Here is a 23,596-nt window from a genome sequence, read left to right as displayed (position 1 = left end):
TATATTTTTGTCAGTAGTTGCTCAGTTAAATAGTTGCTCAGCTCACATAAATTAAAAATACAAATACATAGAAGCAGAACATAGAACCTTAGCTTGGGTGAGAAATGATGTAATTGTGCATTTTGTATGTAACAAGTTAATACAAAAAACCCCCTGAACATAGTTTTCCTTAGTTTGAGTGAGAAATGATGTAATTACACATTTTATATGCAACTATTTCAAGAGAAGTAACTGAGTAAGGAACTATCTGATTCCTTTTCATGTCAGGATAACTATCTAGACCTAAAAATAGAAAAATCTATCAGATAAGGCATTAAATAAAGTGTTCAGTAGCTGCCTAACAGAACAAGTAATTTGGCTAGGGAAATTTTTGTTAGGTTGATCTAGCTTCAGATATGAAAGGATAATGTAAATAGATATCACAACTAGTTATTATGGAATTGGAGTTCTGAAAAGGATATTTTTATCTGAATAGACTGTTGTCTTGAAATTTTTTTCGTCTCTGATTAAATAGAGCACTGATATGTTTAAGTTACCATATTACTAAAAATACAAGTATAATTTCTTGTAAAAGTCCTAAGATATTCACTTTCTTTGTAATCTCACAACTAAGCAAAGTAGATTCAGTGGTTCAGTGTTGGAAGTGGTAGGGAATCTCTTGTTGTTGGCTACAAAGGAGAGCTTACTTAAATTAATTTGATTGTATGAGAAGTTAACGGAAGTGTGAGTCCATTGGATGTTATGAGAAGTTGAAGCTCTCTCTCTTCCTTACACACACAAGTACAGAAACTGTAAAGAGAGATTTTTAGCATTGACACTTGAATAGGAAGATAAGTAATGAAAAAAATGAGTGGAATTAATTATCCATAATTAAAGATTAAATAAAAAAAACCCTGCAGCTTTGTTTTTGCAGTCCAAACTAACTAAAAATATTGACATCCTGAGTAAATAATTAGTACATGAAGTACCTTATGTTTGTGTATTTTGAGCGAAGCATCATAATTTCACTTTGAGTAGCTGTGGGCATTTTTTTGGTGGTAGTCCATTATGCTGGTCTGGTTTATATGTTTTCTCTTGAAGCTTTTTTATATTGGACATTGAATTGTTTCTTTGAAGTGGTTGAAGTTGAATTTTGGTTGCTGACATTTTGATGATGTTCACCTGGTTTCTCAAGAATCACAGCTGTGATTCTTTACAAATAAAAATTGTGTAATTGTATATGCATGCATATGGCTAAATTATAAAATAATTTAATCTATGTTATACAAAATAATCATAACATAAATCCGTATAATTGTAATACAAATTTATTGAAACTATTCATACATAACTTTATTTAGCTCAAGACCTGTAGGCAAAGGTGTGGAAGGACTTGCACGTGTTGGATCCCGAGCAGCACTTTCATTTGCATTTGCTTTCCTTCGTAGAGCCTGGAGATCAGGTGGGTCTGCTCTTGAGCATATTGAATATATATTTCATTTGAAGCCAGGTGACTCATTAAAATTTGTGTGTGTGTTAAATATTGGCATAGAACTATAAATTTATGACTGATAGATTTGCATAATTGCACTTATGTGGTACTATGCCCAACAATATTGTTGCTGATCAAAGCCACCCAAGCAAGCCAGTATCAATGCTGTTTTTTTCTGGAATATTTTATGCTGAGGAAGGTAAGTTGGGATTTCATAAAAAGCATGTATTTTTAATGCTAGATTTCAGAAAAGTTAGATCTATTCTTCAGACAAGGTCAAGCCACTATAGTATTGCATGATAGTAGAAGCTTAGAAAAAACTTTGAGCGTGAAGCTTGTGTTTAGTTTGTGTGCTTGTCAGCTCTTGTCAAATTGCAGAGGTTGGCAGAATTGTCACCTGTGCCACTAAACTTGCCTGACTCAGCCTGGACCATTTGGTCAGATGGCAGGTGTGGGCTTACTCCAGCCAGCCCTAGTTATCCGCTTTTCTCAGTAGCTGCATTGTGAAATGAGCTGGTCTGGGTTTTCACCTTTCTGAATTTTGTGGTTTTGTTTTTTTGGCAAAGCTTTCTTCAGAATCTTGCAGTCAAATGTTCATGTGAAAATTGAGAACTCTGTCTATAGGAAGTACCTTGTATCTTGTGTTGAAGAAAGGCTCACCAAAATACTGTGTACAACAATTTCTCTAACTTCTGTAAAGAAGGGACTGTAACTGCTCTTGGCTGTGTTCCTTAGGTGAAGATGCAGACTTGTGCAGTGAGTTGTTACAGGAATCACTTGATGCACTGCGAGCTCTACCAGAGGCATCCCTTTTTGATGAAGGGACTGTATCTTCTGTGTGGCTGGAAGTGGTAGAAAGAGCTACTAAATTCCTAAGGTCTGTTGTGACTGGGTAAGTTTCTACTTTTGAGCTGTTAAATGGCAAGTGTGCATCTCTCAGAAGTTGGTGGTATAAACATAGTGATTTATAGAAAATTTGAAAGATTTCCTTCCTTTTCTCATGTTGTTATACAAGCAAGCAAAAATTAATGGACTATTAAAATGATGCTCTTTAAATATGATTTAATGAATTTAGCTTCTTAAGAAAAATCTGAATTGGAATATTCTGAATCACTGCATGAAGGCTTACCAAAACAATTGTATTTTACTCACGTGAATATATCTGCAGAATTATTCTTTGGTAATGCTATATATGTGCACTTTTAATTGTGCCCTTCAAGTATGGTAAAATGGTACAGATTTTTGTGCAGAAGGGAAAATACAGTCATATTGAACTTGGAACAGTCCCCTGCTTTTCCCTGTTGCTTAGGTGTGCTTCAAGTTGCTACATTTTTTCAGTAGTTACTAGAAGTTACTAGTGGTTACTAGATATGTCTTTTCAATACTGGAACTACATCCTTAAGGTGAATATCATAAAGCATGTTTGAATTTCATCTGTGAAAAATGTTTTTCATATTCTCAGCATGTTTAATAGAACTGTAGATAGATGGTGAAGCTTGGGATGTTTTTAAAGCCTCACTGTCCCTCTAAAACTTGATCTAGTTTGGAATGTGTGGGCTTTTCTTCTCAGCTGCTTTCATCACCCCTTTGATATTTTTCTGTAAGTTTAGTGGTTCTTAGGGTGCTGTAGATGCTTTTGGTAAGCAATTGTGTATCATTTCCTATTAGTTAATGTATATCGTTTGACTTTTAAATAGAGATGTGCATGGAGCTCCCAGTACCAAAGGGCCAGGAAACATTCCTTTGCAAGACCAGCACTTGGCACTTGCCATATTGCTTGAACTGGCAGTGCAGAGGGGTACACTAAGGTGAGAAGCGTGAGCACTCTGATTTTTAACCGTCATTGTTTTCATTTTTCATGGGTTTGGGTTTAATGTAATAATTGTGGTTTAAAGCATATGCACCTTTCCATTAAGACAGTGGTGACTGAGACCTAATATTATCTAGATTGCAAAATCCATTTTTTATATTTTGATAATCTGTTTAAAACAGAAGGCCCTGACATCCAATTTTGCTAAACTTCAAAACGTAGGGATTGAATTGTATGGATTACCTAACCCAGTGGTTTTAGGAATGCTTATTAATAGAAAATGTTGATTCCCCCTTTCAGCCAAATGTTGTCTGCAGTTATGTTGCTACTTCAACTTTGGGATAATGGAACGAGGGAAACAGATAATGAGCGATCTGCACAGGGAACAAGTGCACCCCTTCTACCTTTGCTACAAAGATTTCAGAGTATAATATGTAATAAAGACATGCCCAATACTGAGGAAGAGATTCAGGTATTTATTTTTGGATTATTTGAAGGAGGCGTTACGTTGGAATCAATTTCATTTGCCTAGCTAAAATAATCATAAAATTATCCAAACAAAATTGGTGGTGGTGTTTTCTATGTAAGATGTATATACACCATGGTCATTTGGTTTTCATGTTTCATTTGAGTTTCTTGAGGTAGGGGCAAGAATGTCATAGCAGGATTAGAGGTAAGCATTGTTTCATAGTTAATGCTGATGTGATAATGAATTTAGATATGGCTGAGTAACTTTTCTGCATATTGGGATTGTTTTTATTTTGTATTTAATTGAGTTATAACTCTTAGTGACTATTACTGAGGTTGATAAAACATAGTAAATCAATTCTATTATGCTGGTAGCTTTCTATCATATACACAATCTGACTATTCTGTCAACATTTGTTTCAGATTTTCCTCTAATGTAAAACAAAGGGTGTGCAGAGTTAATTAATCTTCTCTTACACTTGTGCAGATAGTCCCCTTTATTTTTTACTTCATCTAAACTTTATTGTGTGTCTGCAGGTGTAGTCTCATAGGTATACCTTGAATGTTTTTCTGACAGCTCTTTTCTCTTCTCCAGCTCCTGACTTACCCTCTAAGTCCAAACGAAAGTTTTCTGAGGTATCTGACTTTGCCACAGGACAATGAGCTGGCGATTGATCTGAGACAAACAGCTGTGGTTATCATGGCCCATTTAGACCGCCTTGCCACCCCATGTATGCCTCCACAGTGTAGCTCTCCTACATCTCATAAGGTAATTGTTTGCAATTTCAAATACGGTAAGATGTTTTCCCTAAAAGCATCACTGAATTTCAGAATGCAAGGAGAACAGCTCCTAAGATTCTTCAAATTCCTTTCTGATTTTCACAATGTAACCTTGAGTTCCAAAATTTGTCTTACTTGGGTTACTTACATTACTTCAGCCCTTTTTCAGTGAGCCTTGGAGGGCAATTTTATGGTTTATGAACCATTCTTTCTTACCACATTATGGCAAATTCTGCCATATTATGAGCTGTTTCTTGTGTTTCTCAGAGTAAATTCTCAAGACCAGACTATATAAATATTGGGGGTCTGATGTACTAAAAAAATAAAAGAAAGAGGAAAGTAAATGCCAGACTTTCCAACCTGGAAAATCTCTGAATCTCTTACCATAGATACTTATTGCTCATTTACTACCAGACTGAATTGAATATGATGTGTGCAGGTCTTTAGTTTTTCTGTCTTCCAATTAAGTAGGTTTTATTGACTGTTGGAAAGAACGATGGTCTCATATTTGAACATATTTGCCATATAAAGGTTCAAAAAATAATTTGCTCTGTGGATTTTAATAAGTTATGTATTTCAAAATTTAGTACTTACAGAATTTCTTGTTTCCTAGGGATCATTGCAAGAGGTCATTGCTTGGGGATTAATAGGTTGGAAATATTACGCTAATGTGAGTGGTCCAATTCAGTGTGAAGGACTGGCCAACCTTGGTGTTGTACAGGTGGCTTGTGCAGAGAAACGTTTCCTGATTTTATCTAGAAATGGAAGAGTTTATACGCAAGCATATAACAGCGATACTCTGGTGAGAGTTCTTTATGTGTTTTTAAAAATTTGTCCTGTATTGCTTCATGAGTTTCCTCTTCTAAATATTTGCAATTTCTTAGGAGAGTAGATGGAGACATTCTAATTTTTTGTGAGCTTTCTGTTGTATTTGAACTTTCAGAAGTAGTGGGGTTTGCCTCTTGAGTTGATTTGATGAAGACCACATGGATTCTGTAATTTCTATCAGGTTAGATGTTATGGATACAGTGATAATTACTTTTATTGATATGCTGGCCTTGGCAACTTCAGAAATTGGCAGATATGAAATGCATTTTACTTTAGTGATATAACTGTGTCCAAGCTATGTAATTTCTCAAACACTATTGTCACCCTGAAGAGTAAAGCTTTCTGATAATGTTTTCATAGTTACTTTCCCATGGAAGTTCTATAAACATAAGTTGTCTTTCACATTCCTTCTAAGAAACGTCTTTTGATGGATGCTTTGCATGACCGGTGTGCTTGGGAAGGTGGTAACTTGATTATCCAATCCCTGGTCATTGTCAAGAATCTATAAATACTGGAGCCAGAGAATAAAGGTCGATTCTTTCCTGTTGTAACACTGAGAAGTGTTTGTGTGAATCATTTTGAGTCCTTTAGTGACACACTACACTATTTACAGTAAAGTAATTAGAAGCCTTTATCACTAAGGTAGCCTGTACATAAGATAAACTTAAGACAGACACCATTTTCATATGTACTGAAGACCTATAAGAATGGGAACAAATAACTTGAAAGCATTGCTTTTGTCGTATTTGACCATTTTGTTCTTCGTGCCTTCATCTCATTAATTTGAGAGCAAAGTTTTGATGAAACTGGAAAATAGGAAAGCTGTACCTAGTTATGTGATGGAAAACATCAGCAGATTTTGTAAGCACATTGCTTTTGCTTGGTTTACAGGGACCACAGCTGGTGCAGAGTCTAGCTTCCAGAAATATTGTGAAGATAGCAGCACATTCAGATGGGCATCACTATCTGGCTTTGTCAGCAAATGGTGAAGTTTTCTCTTGGGGTTGTGGAGATGGTGGAAGACTAGGTCATGGGGATACAGTGTATGTATTAGAAATAATCATCACATTTATTTGCAAGTGTTCTGAGTTCATAGTAAAAATAATTTCGCTGTGTATATAAGCAATGTTTAGCCTTTGACATTTGTTCTGTTACTGAGCAGAACTTGCATTCTCCCTGCATGTTTTCTGTCTAGAATATTCCTGGTTCTCTATTAATGCTACTTGCTGAAATACTTGTAGGTGGAGGGAGCAGTGTTATTAGGCCTTTTATTAATGGTTTTATGAATCCAGAGCATGTTTTCTCTGAAATGTTGACTCACATGTTGAAGCAGGGTCATTATTTTTTATGCAGTGTGTTGTATGTTATACATTATTCCATTTTTCCTGGACATAAATCTTCTGCTTCTGTGTAGATGCAGTCTCCTACAACAGTATTGTATAGGGGATGTAGATCAATAAATTTTAGAGATTTTAAGTGTCTTCTCCCAGTGCAGAATTCCTTTGAAAGCAAGAGAGAGACTACACAAGGGTTATCAGTGTCATGAAATTAATTGTTCAGATACAGTAAGTAAAGGTAGTATTTTTAACAATACACAAATTTTTTTAAAAAATGTTGCATGAACTCAATTGGAAACAGGTTGCAGTTGTTAGACATTGCTTCAGTGGTTTGTGTGTTGTTGAACAATTTGAACTTAATTTTGGCTTTTAGCTCTATTTATATTTTGTTACTTCAGACTAATAATAAGGCTTGTAGGTGGAATTGCAGCAATTCTAACAAGTATGTCACACCTTTTATCAACTCCTCATCAAATCACCTTTTGTGAAATATATCACTTTCTCTTTAAATAGTCCTCTGGAGGAACCTAAGATGATATCTGCTTTATCCGGGAAGCAAGCTGGCAAACATGTTGTTCATATTGCATGTGGAAGCACCTACAGTGCAGCCATTACTGCTGAGGGAGAGCTGTATACATGGGGAAGAGGAAACTATGGCAGGCTTGGCCATGGTGAGTTAGTTGATATCTTCAAAGAAGTTGTTGAAGAATTTAGTGCCTGTTGCAAATCCCACCTTTCATCCCACCTAAAGCTGATGTGAGAACCTTACGTGCCTTCATATGAATTGAAATAATTATGGGAGGGATTGTATCGAACCCATTAAATTCCCTGAATGATCTGGAAATAAGCAATTGGATGAAGAAGAAAAATCTGTGGTGTTTTCTGTTCCTTTCCTCATGAAGCTAAGACTATTTCATGGGTTAAATCCTTGTTGGATGTTGCAGAAACCATAAGGGAGCTTGGTCATGATACTCAAATCTAAAAACAAAACTAAACCATGTCCTACACCCATATAATAAAACATCCAAAAGCAAACAAGCAATAAAAAACCAAACAAAAGAACCTATCAGGCCTTTTGGGTCTTGCTTCTCACAGAATTACTTTGTTTTGAAGGTTCAAGTGAAGATCAGACCATCCCAATGCTGGTCACAGGGCTGAAAGGACTCAAAGTCATTGATGTGTCATGTGGAAGTGGAGATGCTCAGACTCTTGCAGTTACTGAAAATGGTTAGTAGCAAAACAAAGCTTAACATTTTAAGTAAGGTTACTGTCTTTCCTTTTACTCTGAAGATATTTATACTGCAGATATCTCTATTTCTAGCAGCTTGAATTCTGTAAGAATTTGAAGCTGAAATTCTTTCTAGGGAAATAAAAATGTATATTTATACATTTTACATTATACAAAGATATACATGTGCATACATTATACATATACGTACATATATAATGTTGCAGAGGTATTTTCATACATAGATATGCAGTTTGTTCCTTATGAATATGCAAATATATAGTTATTGTATATATATATTTCAAGTAAATGTATAATGGAAACACAGAATTATACATATCTGTGTATGTGTCTAAATATTATTCATTACTATATAAGTGCAAATATCTCATGTTGTCACAAGAGCCAGAATTCAGAGCAGGAGAGCTGTCTCTGCTAACCCTTTGGAAGTGTCAAAGAGAAGCTGCATGGAAGTTTACCTTTCCAACATCCCTGACCAAGGTGTCTTGGACGAGGCAGATTTGAAACCTGCATTTCATTGTGTGAGGTTAAGCCCCAAAGTCATCTCTTAGAAAGCAGATATGTTCTTGGAAGCTAGTTTTTCTTTTGTTATATAGCTGGTTAATATGATGTGCATTATTTAAAACCTGAAATGTTAACTCATGCAGGAAATGGAAACACAGATTTTATATTTTTTTTTTTTTTCTCTCTGGTCTCCGCCTTGTATGCTTCTGTTGTTTATCAGAATACCTTAGGGACTCTGATCATGCAAGTAGGAAACACAGATACATCAGAATGTAAAATGGGGCTTTTGTTTTGGACATGCATGAGTTTACCATTCTTGAACCATCATTCTATTTGGTTCTGCAGATGTAGAATGGCTTGACTGTTTCTAAGTTCCTACATCAGGACTAAGAGTAGTGTGTTTCAAAAGAACATGATAAACGTGGCTATTTAATTTCATTTTGAGAAATGCTTGAATGATAAAAACTGAAAATAAGAATAGTTTAAACAGACAATTTGGACATTTGATCTAGAAAACATTTTGTAAGTTCTTATAAATAATAAAAAAACCCCAGTTTTTAACTTGCTTGATTTATAGAAAATCATGTGCTTCCTATATTTTTAAGGACTTTCCATGCACCTATGGATTTTCAGTGCATGTTATACGTTGTGCTTTTTATGTTTAGTTTTTTCAGCATGGAAACTTGTCAAATATTTTTCTTTCTTATTATCACAAACACTTAGAAATGAATTTGGGACTACTTTTCTTAAAGTGCAATTTAAAATTTGTGCTTGCTATAGAATCTTGGGTTTTTAAGTACTTACTAAAACACATGACTTGATTAGATGAAAAAGCAGTACAATTTTTTTTAATTTCCTTTCTCCTGATTTAAAGGCCAGGTATGGTCTTGGGGTGATGGAGACTATGGAAAACTAGGAAGAGGAGGCAGTGATGGTTGCAAAACTCCCAAGTTGATAGAAAAGCTTCAAGATCTGGACATTGTGAAAGTACGCTGTGGGAGTCAGTTCTCTATTGCTTTAACCAAAGATGGCCAGGTCTACACCTGGGGGAAAGGTGACAATCAGAGACTTGGGCATGGGACGGAAGAGCACGTTCGATATCCCAAACTGCTGGAAGGCTTGAAAGGTAATTACCAGAGTTGGAAATATTCCAGAGCTCTTTGTGTTGTTGGAGCTTTTTACCTGACACAAATGAACTCTGCTTTGAGTGACAATACCATGTGCTGAGTCATATTTTTTGCAGGTGGCATTGAAAAAGGTAATAATGTGCATTTCCCATCACTTCTGCATTTATGCCTACAAGATCTTAGCAGACTTAAAGACACTATGACTACTTTAAATGCTGCATGCCTTGTGTTCTCTTTATTCTTACTGCTTTTGTTTTATTAGGTTCACAGAAATGCTTATTTAAAGCAAGTATGTTTGCACTGTTATGCACATACACACATTTATATATATATAGTATATGCTTAGATTAAGGCAGGTGAATGGAATAAATGAAAAGAAGAGACAACAAATAATGTCATTAAAGTTGTGTCTGACTTTTGACTAGTTTGGAATGGAGTGAAAATTACTTCCTTCATTTGTGGGAAACCTGAGGTTCTGTAGGGGAAGATGAGGAAGAAACCTTTTTTATTGCTCTGTCTTTCCTTTAAATTCTTATTCATATATGTTGAATGATCTAAATGAGAATAACTTCAGTCTCTCATCATAGATGGAGGAAATCTTTAAATAATTCTTCTCCAAAAAGGTTTCTAAGTAGAAGGGACATAAAGTAGAAGATTTTTTTTAACCTTGTAAACTTCTGTACTTATCTGTCTATTGGTTTATACTTTTGCTGTACTCTTCCAATCCACTGCTGAGACAGAAATGAGACTCATGACATACCATAATATGTTCCTAGTTAAGCATGGTTGTAATTAGCATAGTTTTCCTTACCTCTGCTATTTTTCTGTCAATGACTGTAATATCTAAGTTATATTTTCAATCTCTAACTTTCCTATTAGGAAAGAAAGTGATAGATGTGGCAGCTGGATCTACCCATTGTTTAGCACTGACTGAAGATAGTGAAGTGCACAGCTGGGGAAGCAATGATCAGTGCCAGCATTTTGATACTTTGCGTATCACAAAACCAGAGCCCACAGCTCTCCCAGGATTAGACACAAAGCATATTGTTGGAATTGCTTGTGGACCTGCTCAGGTGGGTTTTATTTTTGAATTATTTGGTTTTACCTCCTGCTGAGGTTAGTTCTGTATTCTCATCCTGATCCTTTGCTATGTGCTTGCATAACTTTCTTTATTTTTATTTCTTATTCTAAATAAATAAAGGCTTTACAAAAAAAAAAAAATCTTGTGCAGTTGTTCTGCCAAAACAGCATGATTAGCTTTCCCTCTGTTGGGTGTTTGAGAAGTAGTAGCTATTTACCTGTTTTGTTTTGTCTGGTACAGCAGTTGAGGAGTTGTCAGCAGAATGTTACCTCAGTATTTTTGCCACAGGAATCTGGACAGGGTATGACAACATTGGAAAATGTTGTAAGAGAGTTCTGGATAGGTAGGGTTTTATTTATGTTTTCAATGATGAAAGTAGAGCATTCTCTCTAACACTTGTGCTGGTATTATTTCCACATCATTTATTACTCTTTGTAGGCAGATGTAGTTTTACACTCTGCGTCATATTTAGAAGCATGACGCTGGTTACATATTTATATGTAATAAATATTTAAATATATATAAATAATAATAATAATAACAATAATAATAATAATAAATAAAAATGTTTAGAAAATAACTAACTGTGGAACTTTGTATATTGTTTCTATTTATAGAGCTTTGCTTGGTCATCATGTTCAGAGTGGTCAATAGGCTTGCGGGTACCTTTTGTGGTGGATATTTGCCCCATGACATTTGAGCAGCTGGATCTCTTACTGAGACAAGTGACTGAGGGAATGGATGGATCCTCTGACTGGCCCCCTCCTCAGGAAAAGGAGTGTATGGCTGTGGCAACATTAAATCTTCTAAGACTTCAGGTACCTTCAATTTCTTGCACTTTGAGCAGTCATTGAGCTGAATGTTTTCATGAAATTGCTTGGATGGAAACTATGACCTTTAACGTGCTTTAAAACACTTCTATTGATTTTAAAAAAAGGAATAACTACACTATTATTTTATACTCTGTAATTTGTCATCTAGTGGTTGTGTTTTGTTCTTCTTGACAGCTTCTGGGTTTCATTAAGACTGAACTACAAAACCAATATCTAAATGGATTGAGCTTTGTATACTCAGAGATTTTGAGCATTTTTATGAATTTTAAATAGCATTTTTTAAAGTGAATGACCTCTTTAATTGGTGTCTGACAGTCACTGAAAATGTGCTGTTTTTTCTAGCATAATGTAGTGACTCAGAAACAGTTTAGGTTATTCTTTAGCTACCATTCATAATCTTTGAGTATTGGTTTAGATTCAGGATATAGGTAAGCTAGCATTTCCCTTTAAATTTACAGATTTGCAGGTAAAAGTTTGTATCTTGGTCACTGAACTTACTTGCTCCAAGAGTGACTTCACCCCATCCCCACCAAGTTCATATCACTTGTTAATTAAAATGTGCCTTTTTTTTTGCACCCCTCGCCCTTTCTTTCAGCTTCACGCTGCCATTAGTCATCAGGTGGATCCAGAATGCCTTGGCTTAGGTTTGGGCAGTATCCTGCTCAACAGCCTGAAGCAGACAGTGGTGACATTGGCCAGCAACGCTGGGGTTCTTAACACGGTGCAGTCGGCGGCTCAAGCGGTGCTGCAGAGCGGCTGGTCTGTGCTGCTGCCCACGGCGGAGGAGCGCGCCAGGGCGCTCTCGGCGCTCCTGCCCAGTGCAGGTCGGTCCTCAAATTGAAGCATCTCTGTTTGGGTCTTGCATTTGGACTTCATTAATGGCTTCCTCCATTCTTAGTTTCAGGAAATGAAATGAATGTAAGCCCAGGGCGGAGATTTATGATTGACCTCTTGGTGGGCAGCTTGATGGCTGATGGAGGCTTAGAGTCTGCGCTAAATGCTGCTATTACTGCAGAAATTCAGGTATGGTTCTTCAGCTTTGCAGTTCAGGTTCTTCTGCAGGGCACTGGACTTGTTACTTTTATAAATACAAGAGTAAATGTGCCTTCAGCTGTAAACTGTGCAGCAGCTACTGGCATGTGTCCACCATGGTTTTGTGGAGTTCCCCTACCCTCTTTTACCTTCACCACCCTCATCCCTCCCTTCACCTTTCTTTGGACATTATAATTGTTTTTCTAAAAGTGTGCCCATGTACTTGTTACAGAGCATGCAGTGCACATTGTGTTTGGTAGGAGTTGTTTCATTTTTGCTGTAGGTAAAAGTGACTTGATCTTAATACCATGAATACTTGTTAGCAAAATGTTTCATAATCATAGTGGAAGTTTGAATGTTTTCTTTAACTTAATTTAATTTTTTAGGATATTGAAGCAAAAAAGGAAGCACAGAAAGAAAAAGAAATTGATGAACAAGAAGCAAATGCATCAACACTTCATAGGAGCAGAACTCCATTGGACAAAGACCTTATTAACACTGGAATCTATGAATCTGCAGGAAAACAAAGTTTACCGTTAGTTCAGTTAATTCAGCAGTTACTAAGGTAATTGTTTTGAATTTGTCTTTTACTTTTGTACAGAAGATGTGTTTAAGACATTCTATGAACTAGTCAGCTAAACAGTGGTTAATTTTGGTTAGCAAATAAAGTCTCTTGCTAGCATTTTTAGCTTCTCAGACTTTAAAATTTTGAACATTCTTATAGCTTACCTGTAGTTCTGTTCTGTTATGTTTGCCAAGGAGCAATGTTCTATTGCTCAATACATTACCCAATTTTAGAAAGATATTTACAAATTTAAGAAATTTAGCAATTGACATTGGGTACAGTTTTAGAAAGGCTGCCTTGCTTTTATGGATTTTGATACTTCTTCTCTGAAAGACGTATCTGAAAGCTTTTGTACCAAATACAGGACAAATGTTTAAAAGACTGTCCTTACAAAGTGTGAGAATCACTGCAAAGTTGTTTAGAACTGAGTATTTTGTTCCATTTATTTAGAATTGCCTCAAGGAGACTAAGCGGGGAAGAAACCTCAATTTTAAATTCTTGATTGAGAATTGTGTATGCATGACCAATTAGGGTGCTGAGAACAAAGCTGCTTTATATCAACCAGAGGAGCTACAGGAATACTTAACATACAGCATGTGTGGCAGGAAATAATTATGAGTTTACCAAGAAATTTATTGTACTTTTTCACTTAATTGTTATGGCAACCATGTAATTGAATCAATACTGAGACTCTTTTGAGCTATGAAGTGTCATGGCTTTCACTGCAGTCTCTTGTTGAAGTTTGTCATATTATCTTTTGTAGTGAGTCATGACAAAAAGCACAAACTTGAGGTATTTTACAAATCTGGTTAACTCAAATGTATCCACAAAACCATTGCCTTTTTTTTTTTTTTGAGTGAAAGTTCTGCATAGAAACTTTGTAGAGGTTTCTTATATGTTTATGCAAAATTGTAGCAAAAGCTTAACCCATGGGCTGTGGGCTATCTTCACTCTGAGCTCCTCTTGAGTGATACTTTTATACCACTTAGGAACATCGCTTCACAGACCATAGCCAAACTAAAAGATGTTGCTCGTCGCATTTCTTCCTGCATGGACCAAGAACTTTATAGCAAGGAGAGATCTGCTTCTCTGGACCTGTTGCTCCGTTTTCAGCGTCTCCTTATTAGCAAACTTTACCCAGCAGATTGTGTTGGCCAGGTTCCTAATACATACAGTAAGTTGTGGTTTTAAAAATAAAAGCAAATAACTGCTGACCCCTCCCCAAGTATTTCTGTAATAGCTTTTACAGGATGGCAGTTTCTTATTTTAGTTTATCTTACTGTCTCAATTATCAGCCTGGTTGCTGTCTGAACAGTGTTTGAAAGTAGTTTACTCGCATTTTTTTCTGTAAGTGAATTTTTTTTTTTTTGGTTAGGTAATAGGATCTAGATAATAAACTTCTAATAAATTTTTTAAAATATATGATTTCTGAAATTAGAGCTAATATCAAGCGGCATAATTTCAAAAGAGTTTGTCAGCTTTTGAAGTCTGTTTTTTAGGTATGATTATGTGATGGTTTTCTGTGCTCTTCCTTTATTTTTATACAGGTCCTGACCTCTTAGGTGTTGGTTCTTTGCTGAAGAAATACACTGCTCTTCTGTGCACACACATTAGTGATATACTTCCTGTGGCAACCAGCATTGCTTGTACTAGTCATAGGCATTTTGCAGAAGTATCTTGTGTTGTGGATGGAGATTTAACAGGTAGATTTTTGCTTGTTGTCCTCTTTTCTTCCTCTTTCACAGAATTTTAAGACATTCTTGAAAGTTGTAAATGACTGAGAAGGAGTGAGTTTAACTTTCTGGTTCATGGGAGAAAAGGAGGGAGAATTCAGTGAGGAAGGCAAGAGCTTTGTACTCAACACTAGTCTAAAGCAGAATATATTAATTGTGATTTACTTCTGCAGTGCAATGAATGTAAAACTTGAACTAAATGGTAGTGTCTTCTGTGTTTATCTTTTGTTTTAGGCATTCTTCTTCCAGAACTGGTGGTTTCTGTAGTGCTACTCCTGAGTAAAAATGCTGGATTAATGCAGGAAGCTGGTGCTATCCCTCTGTTGGCTGGCTTGCTGGAACATCTAGACAGATTTAACCACTTAGCCCCTGGAAAGGAAAGGGACGACAATGAGGATTTAGCATGGCCAGGAATAATGGGTATGAATTTAGCAGCATCTGGACTGCTTTCATAAAGGAGTTGTATAAAAATGGTAGGGGTTCATGAACTACTCTCAGGAAGGGAATCCTACTTCACAGTACAAAGTTTTAGTAACCAAATTACATGGCAGTAATAAGGCAGTATTTATTTCTGTCAGTACATTCTTAAGGAAGTTACATATAAAGGTAGTGTGAAGCAGAGTACAGATGCAGCTTTTTTAAGAAGTAGTTTACATCATATTTTCAGTATGAGAAGTTAGTGAAAACCTGAGTAGTACATATAGGCATTTTATTACTAAATTCTGTCTGTAATACAAAAGGATGAGTCATGTGAAAGCTTTGAAATAAGGAATTTTTATTTTCTCAGGGCACTTCGCATTATGAGCTGTGTCTGTAGTCAAAAGAGAGGCTTCTCTAGTAATAAAAAAAAATCTGAATTTAAACTGAAATGAAATATACAACAAATTCCTTGTAGGCAAATGACTAATAAAACCAAAGTAATTTGGAGGAAAAAGTGATTAGAGCAGTGATTTACCAGAAAACTGATTGTTCTGCTCTACCTCCACACAAAACAGCCATATAGCTGAGCAATGCTAGGTGGCATTAAAGATTGGTGCATAAAGGAACACAGTATTCAGACAATTTAATTGCACAATATGTAGACAGGAACATATTAATAGCCACTTTACTTTTGAGCATATAAAAAAATAAGCAGCTTCTGAACAGATGTGAAGAATTGGATTAGGCAACTAGTAAAATAATGTTCATAAAGAAACCCCTTACTTTCTGATTTTCTCTTGATAAATTCTCTTTACTCTTTTATATGGATAGGTTCATTTTTTACTGGCCAGAGTTGCAGAAATAATGAGGAGGTGACGCTTATACGTAAGGCTGATCTAGAGAACCACAACAAAGACGGAGGATTTTGGACAGTGATCGATGGGAAAGTGTATGATATAAAGGACTTCCAAACCCAGTCTTTAACTGGCAGTAGCATACTTGGTGAGAATTTTCATCTGACTTAAAGACACAAATTACTTTTGTTGCAAAACCAGGTGGAACGAACAGATTTTTAGAGAGTGTATTAATTACTTCATTCTTTCATTAGCTCAGTTTGCTGGTGAGGACCCAGTTGTTGCTTTGGAAGCTGCTTTGCAATTTGAGGACACACGGGAATCAATGCATGCCTTCTGTGTTGGCCAATATATAGAGGTAAAGTTGTTATTCATGGCTAAATGCTTACTAAAGTCAAGCATTGCTTTGCTGTCAGGTTTCTTGTTGCAGCTCAGTTCTAGTTTACAATTGCTATTTCTTGTGCAGCCTGACCAGGAAGTGATTACAACGCCAGATCTCAGCACTTTGTCATCGCCTCTGATAGACACAGAACGGAATTTGGGTCTTCTCCTTGGACTGCATGCTTCCTACCTGGCAATGAGCACACCGCTTTCTCCTCTGGAAATTGAATGTGCCAGTAAGCAGGATGTCATTTTGAGCTTTAAGAAGTGATAAATACTTGCCAAAGCATGCAAGAAAAAGGACAAATAAGTTAACTGAAAATTTAGCACTTGTTTAGTCTTGATATCTCCTCTAAGAGTTCTTTATTCTTAACACCAAGTACCACACTCATCAAATCTCAATAATTTAGCAAGATTTAAATTGGGATTAGATACTTTTGAACAGTTGAATTCAGCATTTCATAGTATGCAACATAGAATAGAAAACAATGTTACACAGTCTCCTATCTCACCTGTTTGTTGTCAGTTAAGAGTGCCTGGATCATGTGGTATTGGATATTTTCTTATTGGGCGTTTTGGTTTGGTGAATAGAAGGTATCATTCAATATTAGTGGCAGAAAAATTGCAAAGGCCCTATATATCTAAACATATGGCTGCCCTGTTAATTGTTTCTTGGTTACAGAGCACTTTTTTTTTCCTGTGAAAAAGTTTCAGCAAATGAGGAACTTGTTAAATGTTGTTGAAGCCTGTGAATTCATTTTATTAGAGGAAATTGAGTCTTGATAACTTAGTCTTTGATCAGAATATTCCCTCATGTTTTCTTTATTTTAGAATGGTTGAAGTCATCGATCTTCTCTGGCGGCTTGCAAACTAGCCAGATTCATTACAGTTACAATGAGGAAAAAGATGAAGACCACTGCAGTTCACCTGGTAACACTACCCCAAATAAATCAAAACTGTACTCACATCGATTAACTTTGAGTGACCATTCACAGCCCTTTCTCCAGGCTATTGCAGATAATAATATTCAGGATCACACTGTGAAGGTAAGCCCACAGTATTTCTGTGCACAAACACTGTTTCTGAAAGGTGGTAGTGGTGGTGGAAATTCTCTGAAGGTTGTAGCAAAACAAATGGAAAACGTTATTTCAGAATTACTTTTTGTGAAAGGAATGGTCGAGTACATTTTATCCATATAAAATGTATATACTGCACTTAATATCATAACAGTATGTTATTTCTTCAGAATATTTGAGTGGGAGAACTAAAAAATTTGGCTATTCTTATAAAAAAAATTAGTAATACATTACTTCTCATGTCAAGTTTCAGTAGCATTGAGAGATCCTGCTCATCTCCAGTTGAACTAAGATGGAGTATTTTTGTCAGGATTCAAATGTATTTTATGTTTCAGATTCATGTATGCCTTTAAAAATCCCTTTGGGCCTTGAAGTTCAGGTTTCACATGGTTGGAATTGTGGATATTATGAAAAACCCTGTGATTTACATTTATTACTATCTTCTGTAATACATGCAGATTTTCTAACCCTCTGAGTTCTGCTCCTTTATGAAAAAAACCCCTAAATAAATCTTTGGGAATATTGGTAATGATGACCCATGATTTATCAGAAGACAATTGAAAATTGTATTAGGTGACCTGATTATCTCATGAAAGATCAAAGCAGTAGTAGCTTTATTCCTTGGGTCACGTTGCTCTTCATACAGGAGACAGGATGTATGGTATTTATAGTATTGGGTTGGAGTTGCTGTATGTTACAATACCCAGTATGTGCAGTTTATCTCAGGAATTTTAGTTCAGATTGTGAAGATTATTAATTTAAATGCTGTCTGTGGTATTTTGAGTCTTTTCATTGTATCATAATCCAAAGTTAAACAGGTGCTGTTGTGTGTTTTCTTAGGACTTCTTGTGTCAAATTGAGAGATACTGTAAACAGTGTCACTTAACAACACCAATCACATTCCCTCCTGAGCATCCTGTGGAAGAAGTAGGGCGTCTGTTACTATGTTGTCTTCTGAAGCATGAAGATTTGGGTAGGTAGGCTTGTGGTGTGTTTCTTTTGACCAGTTTAAACTCTGATATGGATGGTTTTGGAAATGCATATTGAAACGTTGTCTTTTCCCATTAAGGTCATGTAGCACTGTCTCTTGTTCATCCTGGTACCCTTGGAGTTGACCAGGTAAAGCACAAAACCTTACCAAAATCTGTAGTGGATGTGTGTCGTGTTGTCTACCAAGCAAAATGCTCACTGATTAAGGTAAGCCTCTTAGCTGCTGATGTTAAGATTAATTTTCATTTGAAGTGTTTTATTAAGAAGTTATGTATTGTTCATCTTATTGCATGTTATACAATAATTTAATCTTTCAATGTCTTTTGTAGACACATCAGGAACAGGGTCGTTCTTACAAGGAAGTTTGTGCTCCTGTCATTGAGCGTTTGAGATTCTTATTCAATGAGCTGCGTCCTGCAGTTTGCAATGATCTCTCTATAATGTCCAAATTTAAACTCCTTAGTTCCTTGCCCCGATGGCGAAGGGTAGCTCAGAAAATCATTAGAGAAAAAAGGAAAAAAAGAGGTAAGGCAGAATTAATGTTGTATTATCTTTGAAACAATGAAAATCCATCTTCTTTCAAGGTTTGCTGCTATATGAGACTCCCCTTAGACAAAGCATCAAAGCCGTTTGCTTTCTGCTGCTTTTTCATGAAGTTTTCTAAACCAGTGGTTTCATGTCAGATCCTGCAGCAAGAACTGGCAGCCAAAAGTCAAAAGTGTCAGGTTTATTTGAGGTGTGTTTCTTTATGTTCCAACGTATTAAAAACGATCCTTCAATATCAGACCCTCTGAAATGGTTTTAGTAACATTCCACCGGAAGTGACATCTTTTTAGAAATCATATTTTGTTAAAGTGTAGTCAAACAATGACTTAACTGGAACTAAATTAATGTTCTGAACAGACATCAAAGGGCTTTTCAAGTTTGTCTTCAAAGATAAAAGCGTATTGCAGGTAATACCAGAGTTAATTTGGTAACAGTTGGATATAGAGTTCACCAAGAGTACATTTCCTTTTATTGAAGACCAATCTTAGGCATTCTGTGTGCTTAGGTTATCATGCAAACCTAAAAATGTAAAACACTGTAAAATCTAATCAGACTGCATGAAAAAATAATCCTTTTTTTTTTGTAGTGCCAAAAAAATCTGAATCAGCTGATGTAGAAGAGTCCAAAATAGGAAATGAAGAAAGTGATTTAGAAGAATCTTGTGTGGTACCTCACAGTCCTGTACCTATAGATAAAAAGCCCATCCCAATCAAATCACCCAAGGTAGGATATCAGATTTTGACTCAACCTTGTCAATAAAAATAACAAGAGAAAAAAGAATGAGCTAAAGCATGATTGCTATAACTTGATGTTTAATGTTCTGATAATGGTGTTGGGGATGTGAAATTCTGACATGTTGTTTCAGTGAAGCCTGGAATGTTATTTAAAAATAAGGTTGTACTGTGTATTTAGTGTATGTAAAGATATCGTCTCTAATTTTAAAATAATTAATAATCTTAGATAAAGCTTCATTTCAAAGTAAAATGTTGTGACATTTTAAAAAAGAAAAGATGTTTTTTTGAACATATCACATTTGAAATTTTATGTAGCAATAGTAAAATGATAATGAGTTAAAATAATGCTAAGCTCTTTCCTGACTTTGAAGAAGTCTTCATTTATCCCCAAGGTCCTCCCAGTATTTTACATTTGGAAATTGTTTTGCATGCATAATTTAAAATAGTTTAAAAAGTTTTAGAGTGCTACCTTCTTGTTTTGCAGGATAAATGGCAACCAATTTTGAGTACAGTTACAGGTGTCCACAAATACAAATGGCTGAAGCAAAATGTTCAAGGCTTGTATCCACAGTCTGCCCTTCTTAACACTATTGTTGAATTTGCACTTAAAGAAGAGCCAGTGGATGTAGAAAAAATGAGAAAATGTTTACTGAAACAGGTAAAGTGAATGAAAATGTGCCACTTACATAATTATGACAGTTATTAGCAGTTTACATAAGTATGGCAATTTGTTTTTTCTCTTTGACAGTTGGAAAGAGCAGAAGTTCGTCTGGAGGGAATAGACACTATTCTGAAATTGTCAGCTAAAAATTTTTTGCTCCCATCTGTGCAGTATGCTGTGTTCTGTGGATGGCAGAGGCTTATTCCAGAAGGAGCCAATATAGGGTAAAAAAACTTCTTGCTGCTTTTGCTTTCACAATTCTTTAATAAGAAAACAATACCTATTTTTGTTTTTGCTTTTCTTTGAAGGGAGCCTCTTACTGACTGTTTGAAGGATGTTGATCTGATCCCGCCGTTTAACAGAATGCTGCTGGAAGTAACTTTTGGAAAGTTGTATGCGTGGGCTATTCAGAATGTCCGGAACATCTTGCTAGATGCTAATGCAAAGTTTAAAGAACTAGGTGAATCTCATCTTGTTGCTGTTTTCTGTGGAGAAAATGGCTTTACATTAATATTATTGCTTTTTTTTAAAAAAAAAAAAAGTAAATAGTATGTTGAAATCAGTTCCCTTGATTTGTGTTGAGAATTACTTTGATTTTGTGCGTTGTTCCAACCTTCCCACCTTGACCCCGTGTTAACTCACTTTTCAGTGTTTGGGTATATTGCTGATTTACCAGCAAGAGGTGATTGATTACTCCTTGGTAACATTTTACCATTAGACACGAATTATAGTCAGTTTCTTGGAACTTTTGCTTGTAAGTTCTCAAAGCCAAGCAGGAAATAAAAAATATTTTAAACCATCAATCAAACAAATCTTTAGCCTTTTCTATTGTAGCTCCCAAATGTCAGCTGACTTTGTTATTTATGTTATGTTTGACCTAGGTCTGCAGCCTGTTCCTCTTCAAACAATTACAAATGAGAATCCAGCAGGACCAAGTCTTGGAACTATTCCACAAGCACGTTTTCTGCTGGTCATGCTGAACATGTTGACGCTGCAGCATGGTGCGAATACCTTGAGCCTCCTCCTCAATTCTGGCATGCTGGCCTTGACACAAACCACACTGCGGCTGATAGGTACAGTTCTTCTTTCTTACTTGGAGGAAAGCATTTGCTTTACAAGCCTCCTGTATTTTTTACCTGTTGTTGTACCCAAATTACAAAGTCACTTTTCTGCTTGAAGATAGTGCTTAATGCTATTTACCTTTACCCTGATACCCTGATACATCTGCAAGCATGATTGAGAAGGAGCCTTAATTGCAGCCTTTATTCGGTCATTATTTTTTTTTATTAAGTGTTTGCTTTGGCCATCCTTTACTAAAATTTAAGGTAATGTGTAGTTTTGGTGGAACTGTTGAAAATAAAAGTGAAAATTTTAAAATTAAAGTAGCAAAAATTGCCTACTCTCTACTCTCCATTTCATTTGTTATACATAAGAAAAATGTTCCCAGTCTGCATGTTTAGGCATGAAGCTTTCTTTGTTCTGTTATAGAAGTTCTCTGGTGTGTTTTGCTATGATTCAAGTGGCCTCAGTTTTTCTCTCTTTGTTTTCTTAGATAATAGCAAACATTTGTTCCTGTAACTTGTTTTTAACTGGAGTGTGCACTGGAAGTTTTTCAAAAGAAAGTCTGTTTGTAGAACCATTGAGCCATTTGAGTCATCATTATTAATGTCTCTTATTTGTCACTTGTTTTTCTGTTCAAAATTAAGTATTTTAGTTCCTATGCATTCAAAACCATTACACCCCAGTTTTCTGAAAGATCATTTGACATATTGCCTGCTCGTCAGCTTTCCTGTTTGTTGCTGCTTTTTATATCACAATATATTACAATATTACATATTTATGTGTCTGTAAGTTTATGTTTGACAAAGGCATGTATATACATCTGTAGCTGGATTTAATCTCTTCCTTGTTTTTTTCCTTGTTAGGACCCAGTTCTGATAATATTGAAGAAGATATGATTGCCTCTTCTCATGGGGCTTCTGCCACGGTCCTAGAAGAATCAAGAAAGGAAACAACACCTGTTCAGCTCCCTGTTTCTGGACCAGAGCTGGCAGCCATGATGAAAATTGGTACCAGAGTGGTGAGAGGGGTCGACTGGAAATGGGGTGATCAGGTACAACTTCTTTCATACAGATTTTGAAGGTGTCATTATCTAAAGTCTCTGCTCAGTGGAGTGTCTGTGAAGTTTCTGGTCAATCAAACTTAAGGGCATTTTACATTCCAAAAATGTTGAATTAAGGATATGGGAATTTAACAGAAAATAAACCTTGCATTCCAGCTGGTCCTCAGAGATCAAAGTAGGGCTGTTTGCAGCTGTGCTTAATTTTTGATTGTAGCTGAGTTTAGCATTGTAAATCTGGCTGCGTTTGGAGGAGAACTTGCATGAGCACAGAAGCACAAATAGTGCAGCTTACGAGTGCTGTTCTGTTGATCTCATGGATTCAGTAAGGACTTACAGGATCCCGATTCACAAATAGTGTGGTTAATTGAAGCACCAGAAAAGTAGGCTCAGGATTGCTGGTGATGAGTGCTCTAACTACAGAGTGTTAGTACGTGTTTTGACACATCGTAAGAGATCTAATAACACTATATACATATATACACACACATATACACACACACACTCACATTTGTGTGTATGTAAATTAATATTCCCAGGTGTGCTCCAATGCTGTTGGAGATGCAAAGCTCTCATAAAGGTTTCTCTTTGGGAAAAGAAGAGATGCAGTCTGTCAACAAATCTTGAACAGACAGTATTCCCCCTCCAGCCCTTTCTGTCCCTGAAGCCACTCTTTCATGCTGTAAATTTTGGCCTGTCCCAGTGGGATGGAACAATCATGTTACAGGTGGAGTTTAGTGACTTTGGCCATACATGCATTTATTACACATCCCATGTTTTCCTTCATCAGCATCCTGAGGGGTGCCTAAGTTAATAACAGGGCTTAATGAGGGTTTCGGTTACCTTTTACCAGAATTTATAGTTGACAAAAGAGGGAAAATAAACACTTTGGTCCTCCTCCCTGTATTGAGGCATCAGAGGGTCTCTGTGCATCCTTATCTCCTGAACGAACTGGGTTTATAACAAGGCTTGTTTTTGATGGTGAAAGGAGTGTGGC

General features: G+C 36.1%; 1 protein-coding gene across 4 annotated transcripts in view; it reads left to right on the top strand.

The window, feature by feature from the left end:
- The window catches only part of HERC2 (HECT and RLD domain containing E3 ubiquitin protein ligase 2), a 102,443-nt gene that overhangs the window by 27,855 nt on the left and 50,992 nt on the right, over positions 1-23,596 (top strand). For 3 of the 4 annotated variants that reach the window (XR_004496946.1, XM_015626978.3, XM_015626991.3), the window contains exons 6-36: positions 1,341-1,441; positions 2,207-2,363; positions 3,169-3,279; positions 3,582-3,753; positions 4,345-4,518; positions 5,143-5,331; positions 6,249-6,400; positions 7,208-7,365; positions 7,808-7,921; positions 9,322-9,573; positions 10,454-10,647; positions 11,273-11,473; positions 12,084-12,312; positions 12,387-12,511; positions 12,907-13,085; positions 14,075-14,259; positions 14,633-14,788; positions 15,053-15,238; positions 16,070-16,240; positions 16,347-16,450; positions 16,559-16,709; positions 17,305-17,519; positions 18,390-18,522; positions 18,619-18,746; positions 18,869-19,064; positions 19,672-19,808; positions 20,304-20,477; positions 20,568-20,704; positions 20,789-20,940; positions 21,362-21,553; positions 22,406-22,593. Coding sequence is in view for 3 of the 4 variants with exons in the window: in XM_015626978.3 (XP_015482464.1) it covers positions 1,341-1,441; positions 2,207-2,363; positions 3,169-3,279; positions 3,582-3,753; positions 4,345-4,518; positions 5,143-5,331; positions 6,249-6,400; positions 7,208-7,365; positions 7,808-7,921; positions 9,322-9,573; positions 10,454-10,647; positions 11,273-11,473; positions 12,084-12,312; positions 12,387-12,511; positions 12,907-13,085; positions 14,075-14,259; positions 14,633-14,788; positions 15,053-15,238; positions 16,070-16,240; positions 16,347-16,450; positions 16,559-16,709; positions 17,305-17,519; positions 18,390-18,522; positions 18,619-18,746; positions 18,869-19,064; positions 19,672-19,808; positions 20,304-20,477; positions 20,568-20,704; positions 20,789-20,940; positions 21,362-21,553; positions 22,406-22,593 (5,113 nt within the window). In the remaining variant the exon portion in view is untranslated. The remainder of the gene's footprint in view (positions 1-1,340; positions 1,442-2,206; positions 2,364-3,168; positions 3,280-3,581; positions 3,754-4,344; positions 4,519-5,142; positions 5,332-6,248; positions 6,401-7,207; positions 7,366-7,807; positions 7,922-9,321; positions 9,574-10,453; positions 10,648-11,272; positions 11,474-12,083; positions 12,313-12,386; positions 12,512-12,906; positions 13,086-14,074; positions 14,260-14,632; positions 14,789-15,052; positions 15,239-16,069; positions 16,241-16,346; positions 16,451-16,558; positions 16,710-17,304; positions 17,520-18,389; positions 18,523-18,618; positions 18,747-18,868; positions 19,065-19,671; positions 19,809-20,303; positions 20,478-20,567; positions 20,705-20,788; positions 20,941-21,361; positions 21,554-22,405; positions 22,594-23,596) is intronic. The other variant, XM_015626999.3, reaches the window with a different exon arrangement.

This window comes from Parus major, chromosome 1, assembly GCF_001522545.3.
Source record: "Parus major isolate Abel chromosome 1, Parus_major1.1, whole genome shotgun sequence".
NCBI lineage: Eukaryota > Metazoa > Chordata > Aves > Passeriformes > Paridae > Parus > Parus major.
This window is presented reverse-complemented; position numbering and strand designations above follow the sequence as displayed.